General features: G+C 43.5%; 1 protein-coding gene across 1 annotated transcript; it reads left to right on the top strand.

Moving 5' to 3' along the window:
• The first annotated feature begins 6,302 nt into the window (after positions 1–6,302).
• Positions 6,303–6,806, top strand: LOC138882858 (uncharacterized). The gene has a single exon (XM_070163494.1). It carries the CDS (start codon positions 6,303–6,305, stop codon positions 6,804–6,806), a length of 504 nt encoding a protein of 167 aa, XP_070019595.1.
• The last annotated feature ends 2,442 nt before the right edge of the window (positions 6,807–9,248 follow it).

Here is a 9,248-nt window from a genome sequence, read left to right as displayed (position 1 = left end):
GGCCAATAGCCACTAGTGACATTTTATTTTCTTGTTATTTAGTATCGTTTTGGGATTCATCTACTTTTATCAATAAAATGAGGCATTTAGCATTCTAAGTTCTCCAAATCAATTTGTTGCTAGGCCTACCTCGGGCACAACGAGGCTCCCAAATTAGGACGTGATTTACATTCTTGCACTATGTGTTTAAATATCGCAACACTTTCTTATGATCCTCACTGACTTGTTACCTTTTTGTTTTTACTTTTTGTTTATTTACTCCCCTCCCCAAAGGTTTGTTCGTGCACTCTGGCATCGTCATCTCATTCCACAAGATCAAAGGGCCCTCCACTCACTCCTCCTCCTAGTCCTATCAGAAGTAGGAACAAAGGAAATATGGAATATTTGAACAACACCAGAAAGGAAAACTCAACTGAACAGGTAGAGGTCACTCATGGTGCTCAAGTTTCCAAAGAAAGTGTGTCCCCACTCGAGCAGAAACTGGTGAAATTTCAGGAGGAACTTGATCAGGTTCGGAATCTGGCAAACTTGTCATTTTCCCTCACCACTCTGGATATCAATTTTCCAAATACTCAGAACCCCCACGCCTCCACAAAACATCCCAAAACCATAAAACCATCCCGCTCCTCACCACCACTGCAATACTTGCCACACTCCACTACTCATCCCAGAACCTCTGAATTCCACAAATGACCATTTCCACCATAACAACCCCATCTATGTGGAAACCATGCCACCCTCCACCCAACCTGTCTCAAGCACACCCAAGTCTGATGATAAAGACTCACTCATCAGGAACCTGGCTGTGAAACTCAAGAGATTGACTAGTCGAATTCAGGGTATCGAAGGAAGTAAGGGGATGGAAGGGTTGAACTATGAAGATATTTGCATACAACCGGATGTCGAACTGCCCGAGGGGTACAAACCTCCTAAGTTTGATATGTTTGATGGTACAGGGGATCCGAGAGTCCACTTGAGAACATACTGCGACAAGCTGGTCGGAGTAGGGAAAGACAAAAGGATTCTCATGAAGCTTTTCATGAGGACTTTGAAGGGAGATGCTCTGTCTTGGTACATTAGCCAAGACCCGAAGAAATGGTCGAACTGGGTAAGTATGGCGTCTGAATTTATGGGCAGGTTCAGGTTCAACACATAAAATGCACCAGATGTGTTCTACATCTAGAACTTAAAGAAGAAACCCACGAAAATATTCCGCGAGTGTGCCATTCGCTGGAGATCGGAAGCTGCTAAGGTCAGACCTACTTTAGAAGAAGAACAAATGAACAAGTTTTTCGTCCATGCTCAAGTCCCGTAGTACTATGAAAGGCTGATATTGATTGAGAGCTAGAAATTTTCCGACATCATCAAGCTAGGGGAAAGGATCGAGGAAGGCATCAAAAGTGGTATGGTTACCAACTTTGAAGCTTTGCAAGCTACAAATAAGGCTTTACAGTCTGGTGGTGCATCCAAGAAAAGGAACGTAGGTGCCGTAATGGTTGCACAAAGATCCAAATCCCCTATCAAATACAAAGCTTATCGGATACCTCCACTCACATATCAGCCTACCCTGAATTACCAAGCACCTCACCCTTTTACCAAACTCCATGACCTACTTACCAATCACCCCCACCTCCTACATATCAACCTACTTCACCCAGATACTTCCAACTCGCACATGTCTACCAAGACTACAATGCTCAGCCATCCCACTATCAATCACCTCCCACACATCAAAACTTTCCTAGACCTCGACCAAATTTCGACCGCAGACCCCCCAAATAGTATATCGCCATTGCTGAACCGATTGACTAGCTGTACGAAAGGCTTAAAGCTACTAGTTATTTCACCCCTATCCCTGCTATAACCCCTGAAAACCCTTCTCAGTGGGTCAATCCAAATAAATCATGTGCATACCATTCCGGCATGAAGGGACATACCATTGATGAATGCCGCTCTCTAAAAGATAAGATCCGGACTCTGATCGATAACTTGATCATTGTAGCAAATGAGCCTACTCCGAATGTCCGCAACAACCCTCTGCCGGACCATAAGGGTGGAGGTGTTCACGTTATTGAAATAGAGGGTGATTAGGATCCCAATGGATCGATCGATTTAATCACAGAAGGTGACGAACCAAATATGTATGTACCACTTGAATCCGATCGTAGTCCGATCGTAGTCCAGACTCAGCCTTCTAGGGATGCCGAGGTAAATATGTATGTACCACTTGAATTTGAAGCACCACCCCCTACAAAGATGCCAACACCAATTGAAGTCGAGTTTGGGTCTCCAGCAAATGCACCCGCACCGTTTGAAGTTGCGGTTTTACCCTCCAAAATACATGCTCTGTTCCGAGTAAAGGTGCCCATCCCAGTAACAATGTCGGTCGTAACACCATTCCATACAAATTCCATACCTTGGTATTACATATCCGAGGCGAGAAGGAAAGGGAAAGCTAAATTATGGAAAATAGTTGCGGCACAGGGTATGATAAGAACCGGCAGGGTTTATACTCCAGAGCATTTATCTGAGTTGAGTAAGTAGGCCTCTAGTCAGCCGACCATCACTAAAATCGGGCCTGATGATCTTTGGAGAAAGATACAAGCCAAGGAATACTCAGTCATTGATCAGCTGAACAAAACACCGGCACAGATTTCTATCCTAGCTTTGTTGCAAAGTTCCGACATACATAAGAATGCCTTGTTGAAGATGTTGAGTGAGGCATATGTACCAAGAAACATCACTGGATGAGAAATGGAAAACATGGTAGGGCAGGTATTGGAAAGTCACAAGATCACTTTTCATGAAGATGAGCTGCCACCAGAAGGGTTGAGTCACAACAAAGTGTTGCACATTACCGTGCAATGCGAAGATTATTTTATCACTAGGGTCCTGATTGATGGAGGGTCCAACCTCAATATTTGTCCATTGGTAACACTCAAAACATTGGGGAAGGGACTGCAGGAGATCAAGGAAGGGGCCATCAACGTCAAAGCTTTCGACGGTTCCCAAAGATCCACCATTGGGGCATTGGTTGGAATCATTCGCTCCTTTCCGTTTTTTCATTGTCCGCCTCCGCCCGAACAGATACGCATTAACCCACCTGAAATAAGGTAAAATCCTTCTTTCCAAACCTTTGTACGAGACTCCTTTCTTCGTACAAATGCTCGTAGGCGAAAGAGACCTTCCTTTGTTCATGTCAGCAGGATCAACCAGTGTCCCCGTGTGTAAAGCCCTTTCCTGAAAGAGGTCGAATACTTCTTGTCCCATTCATACTACTGTTGGCTTATGTGCTATGTCTAGCAATTAGCCTATGTTTCCAAATGGGGCCTACTTGGTTCGATGTTGATTTTCAAGTTATAGACGTGCTGGCATCTTACAACTTGCTATTGGGACGGCCATGCATTCATGCCGCTGGGGCTGTAGCATCGACACTGCATCAGGCGGTGAAATTTGAGTGGAACCACCAAGAGGTGATCATTCACGGCGACGATAGCAATCCCATATACAATCTCCAAACCATCCCAGCGATTAGGGGAAGGAGAAGGATAAGCGGGGAAACCTATCACCGTATCGAGCGAGTCAATGTCATCGACAAAGACAAGTGGTGGGAAAACAAAATTGAAAGCACACTAAATTGGTACGGATATGAACCTGGCAAGGGACTTGGCAAGAACCTCCAAGAAATCGCCAAGCCTATCAAATTGAAGAAACATGGCACCACTTTTGGTCTGGGATATGAGTATAATTGGGAGGAACTCAACAACTGGTCACCACCATGGCACGGTCCACACTACCTGCTAGAGCAGCCAATACCACATTTGGAGCAGACTTTCCAGCCAGTCGATGTTATCTATGGGTCGGAAGAAGAGGAAGCACTGGCAGTAGTAAGGAATTTGTTCTTAAAAGATAATGACATGGATTGTTGTGTCATATTCGAGGAGAAGGGGGAGGAAGGCCCTTCCATACAAGCCGTAAGCCGAGGAGCATGCCTCAACAATTGGATCATCAGAACCACCAGAGCCCAGAAAGCCTCGGGGTAGCAGGGCTGAACAAAGCATCATGCACTATCTTTTATTTTTACTAGTTGATTTCCTTTCGCATTTTTGAATTTTTGCAATAAGATCTTCCAATGTTCAAAACAATTATGAAATTTATCAAAGCATTTCTGTTTCCTTACAAATCTTACTCTTATTATTTTCTCTCATTACTTTACTTATACAACATTACTATTACCTATCTTGATGAACCAATGACTGTGACATGCAACGAGACAACACAACAAACGGACATAGATTCAGAGAAAGAGGATATACTGGAAGAGATTGTTAAAGAAGTCAAGAATTTTGAGAACAGACCTAAATCCAACCTGGACGAGACCGAGATTGTTAACCTGGGAGATGCAGAAAATATCAAAGAAACTCGGATCAACATTCATTTGTCACCGTCTGAAAAGGAAGAGTACACAGAATTTCTAAGGGAATATGGGGACATATTCTCCTGGTCATATGATGGCATGAATGGTTTGAGCACATCTATTGTGGCCCACAAACTGCCAACTGATCCAACATGTCCACCGGTAAAATAGAAGCTCAGAAAGTTTAAACCCGACATGAGTCTGAAAATTAAAGAAGAAGTCACTAAGTAGGTCAAAGCTAAGGTTCTCAGGGTAGTAGAATATCCAACATGGTTAGCCAATATTGTGCCGGTGCCGAAGAAGGATGGGAAGGTCAGAGTCTGTGTCAACTATCGGGATCTCAATTGGGCTAGTCCAAAGGACGACTTCCCCTTGCCGACCATACACATCCTGATCGACAATTGCGCCAAGCATGAGTTGCAATCATTTGTAAATTGCTTCGCTGGATATCATCAGATCTGGATGGACGAAGAAGATGCTGAGAAAACGGCTTTCATTACGCCGTGGGGGATGTACTGCTACAAGATGATTCCATTCGGGTTAAAGAATGCAGGGGCCACCTATATGAGGGCCATGACTACTATCTTCTATGATATGATACACAAGGAGATTGAGGTGTATGTAGATGATGTCATCATAAAGTCCAAGAAAGCCACTAACCACATAGAAGATTTGAGGAAGTTCTTCAACATACTGAGAAGATACAACCTGAAACTGAATCCCGCAAAATGTGTATTTAGGGTTCTTGCCAGAAAACTACTTGGGTTCATTGTGAGTCACCGAGGGATAGAATTGGATCCATCTAAGGTCAAAACTATTCAAGAACTGCCATCGCCAAAGAACAAGAAGGACGTAATGAGCTTCCTAGGAAGACTTAACTACATCAACCGGTTCATAGCACAATCTACGGTCATGTGTGAGCCGATCTTTAAGATGTTGAAGAAGGACACTGCTACCACATGGACTGTTGATTGCCAAAAAGCTTTCGACAGAATCAAGGAATACCTATCAACACCACCAGTCTTAGTTCCGCCTGAGCCGGGTAGACCTCTATTACTCTTCCTTGCAGTATTGGATAGAGCGTTTGGTGTGTTCTGGGGTAGCATGATGAAATAGGGAGGAAGGAGCAGGCCATCTATTACCTCAGTAAGAAGTTCACCCCGTACGAGACTCGGTATTTTCTGTTAGAGCGCACCTGTTGTGCTTTGACTTGGGTAGCTTAGAAGTTGAGGCACTACTTCTGTGCATATACTACATTTCTCATATCAAGAATGGATCCCTTGAAGTACATCTTTCAGAAGCCCATGCCCACTGGCAAGCTGGCCAAGTGGAAAATCCTGTTGAGTGAATTTGACATTGTCTACATGACTCAGAAAGCAATTAAAGGACAGGCACTAGCAGATCACCTTCTTGAAAATCCCGTGGATGGAGAATACAAACCCCTGAAACATATTTTCCTGATGAAGAGGTATCATTCATAGGAGAAGACATTGCAGAATCCTATGATGGTTGGAGAATGTTTTTCGATAGAACAACAAATTTCAAAGGAGGTGGCGTAGGAGCAGTCCTAGTATCAGAAATCGGTCAACATTATCCAGTGTCTTCCAAACTTAGGTTCCCCTGCACCAACAATATGGCCGAGTATGAAGCCTACATCTTAGGGCTTAAGATGGACATTGACATGAACATCCAAGAGTTGCTAGTAATTGGGGATTCAGACTTGCTTATACATCAGGTCCGAGAAGAATGGGCGACCAAGAACTCCAAGATACTCCCTTATCTGCATCATGTGCAGGAGTTGAGAAAGAGGTTCACAAAGACAGAATTCCAGCATGTTCCTAGGGTCCAGAATGAATTCGACGATGCACTGGCTACCCTATCATCCATGATACAACATCTAGACAAAAATTTCATTGATCCCATTCGGGTAAAAATCTATGATCAGCCTGCTTACTATGCTCATGTCGAAGAAGAAGTAGACGGAAAACCTTGGTTTCATGATATCAAGGAATACTTGGCAAAAGGAGAATACCCAGAGCTTGTAAATGCTATTCAGAAGCGCACGCTTCGGAGGTTATCCAACAATTTCTTTCACAGCAGAGGAATCCTGTATAGGAGGACTCCTGATTTGGGATTAATAAGGTGTGTGGACGCAAAGGAAGCATCCAGGCTATTAGAGGAAATTCATGTAGGGACCTGCGGTCCATATATGAACGGCTTTGTTTTAGCAAAGAAAATACTCCAAGCTGGTTACTTTTGGATGACTATAGAAACAGACTACATACAGTATGTCCAAAAGTGCCACCGCTGCCAGATACATGCAGACATGATAAAGATGCCTCCAAATGAGCTTAATGCAACAAGCTCGTCGTGGCCATTCAACGCCTAGGGAATAGATGTTATCGGACCAATCGAACCTGCCGCATCAAACGGGCACAGGTTTATCCTAGTAGCAATTGATTATTTTACCAAATGGGTTGAAGCAGCATCTTACAGGATAGTGACTAAGAAAGTCATGGCGGATTTCGTCTGCGACCGTATCATGTGTTGGTTCGGAATTCTAGAGTCAATCATTACTGATAATGGCTCCAACCTCAAAAGAGATTTGATGAAATCCATGTGTGAAACCTTCAAGATCAAACACAAGAATTCTACAGCCTACAGACCTCAGATGAACGGAGCTGTATAGGCCACCAACAAGAATATCAAGAAGATACTAAGAAAAATGATAGAGAAGCATAAGCAGTGGCACGAGAAGCTATCATTTGCTTTATTAGGATACTTGCACCACAGTCCGCACATCAACATGAGCAACCCCCTACATGCTAGTATATGGTACAGAAGCGGTCATTCCCGCTGAAGTGGAAGTCCCTTCCTTGAGGATCATACATGAAGCATAACTCGATGATGCAGAGTGGGTGAAGAGTCGTTACGAGCAACTGGCTCTTATAGATGGAAAAGGAATGAATGTAGTTTGCCATGGTCAGCTTTATTAGAACAGAATATCCAGAGCCTTCAACAAAAGAGTCAAGCCGAGACAGTTCACACCGGGGCAGCTGGTGTTAAAGAAAATCTTTTCACATCAAGATGAAGCCAAAGGGAAATTCTCTCCCAACTGGCAGGGTCCGTACATGGTTCACCGGGTTATAACAAGAGGAGCCCTCATACTTGTAAAAATAGACGGAGAAGTCTGGCCAAAGCCGATCAATTCAGACGCAATCAAGTGATACTATGTGTAACCTTTATGCTTTCTTTTATGATGTAATTTGAACTACGCCTGACCTAATTCCCGTTTAAGAGAGAATACATAGGCAGCCCTATGGGTTCGATCACAATCCAATAAAATTTTCATTTCCCCTGCTATTGGAAACTGGGGCAGAATTTTGAGGAGGACCCTCAAAATTCCGGAGTAAGAGAAGTTGCAATGTCTTGAACCATGTTGCAGTCGTCGGTTCATCTAAAGAGAACTATTCTTAATTATGTACTTATGTTATGCTTTTACTAAATCATGCATGTTTATTACTAAAATTTCCTTGTTTAGCAACGCTACCCCAACGATATATACAGTATCGCCGGATCAAAACCGAGCAGGTCAAGCAAAGTTAGTGGGGATACGAACTAACCTATCCCCCTTTACAAACTCACGATTTTTCTTTGGATGCAGGCACTTGAGTTGCAGAATCATCAAATATACTATACGCTCACTCACAAAGTTCAGGAATACAACTCTCTGAACCGTTGCACTTGCTCGCAACTACTATCCGCACAACAGTGTCCCCAACAATCAGATACCGCAATCCGCTATCAGCTAAGAAAACTCTATTTCCATTTGCCATTTTTACTTCCTACATAAGGCTACCATTCTGCCTTCCGAGGTTAAGCTCTACCTCCATCTGCTTTCTCTGCATTGCATAAGGCTACCATTCTGTCTTCCGAGGTTAAGCTCTACCTCCATCTGCTTTCTCTGCATTGCATAAGGCTACCATTCTACCTTCCGAGGTTAAGCTCTACCTCCATTTGCATTCTCTACATTGCATAAGGCTACTATTTTGCCTTCTGAGGTTAAGCTCTACTTCCATATGCATTCTCTATATTGCATAAGGCTACCATTCTGCCTTCCGAGACTAAGCTCTGTCTCCATATGCATTCTCTGCATTGCATAAGGCTATCATTCTCCCTTTCGAGGTTAAGCTCTACCTCCATCTGCATCCTCTGCATTGCATAAGGCTACCATTCTGCCTTCCGAGGTTAAGCTCTACCTCCATCTGCATTCTCTGCATTACATAAGGCTACCATTCTGACTTCCGAGACTAAGCTCTGTCTCCATCTGCATTCTTTGCATTGCATAAGGCTACCATTATGCCTTCTGAGGTTAAGCTCTACCTCCATCTGCATTCTCCGCATTGCATAAGGCTACCATTCTGCCTTCCGAGGTTAAGCTCTACCTCCATCTGCATTCTCTGCATTGCATAAGGCTATCATTGTGCCTTCCGAGGTTAAGCTCTACCTCCATCTTGCATGGCTGAAAGATCGCAACTTCATTTACATCTTGCATGGCTGAAAGATCGCCACTTCATTTACATCTTGCATGGCTGAAAGATCGCCACTTCATTTACATCTTGCATCGGCTGAAAGATCGCCACTTTATTTACATTTTGCATTGGCTGAAAGATTGCCACTTCGTTTCCATCTTGCATGGCTGAAAGATCGCCATTTCATTTACATCTTGCATCGGCTGAAAGATCGCCACTTTATTTCCATTTTGCATTGGCTGAAAGATCGCCACTTCATTTACAGCTTGCATGGCTGAAAGATCGCCACTTCATTTACA

This window comes from Nicotiana sylvestris, chromosome 12 (genome assembly GCF_000393655.2).
Source record: "Nicotiana sylvestris chromosome 12, ASM39365v2, whole genome shotgun sequence".
Lineage (NCBI taxonomy): Eukaryota > Viridiplantae > Streptophyta > Magnoliopsida > Solanales > Solanaceae > Nicotiana > Nicotiana sylvestris.
Note: the sequence above shows the minus strand (reverse complement) of the source record. Positions and strands in the feature narration are given on the sequence as shown.

What these genes read in the sequence shown, in the direction of transcription:
- LOC138882858 (XM_070163494.1), top strand. Translation starts at nt 6,303, where the DNA reads ATGATACAACATCTAGACAAAAATTTCATTGATCCCATTCGGGTAAAA.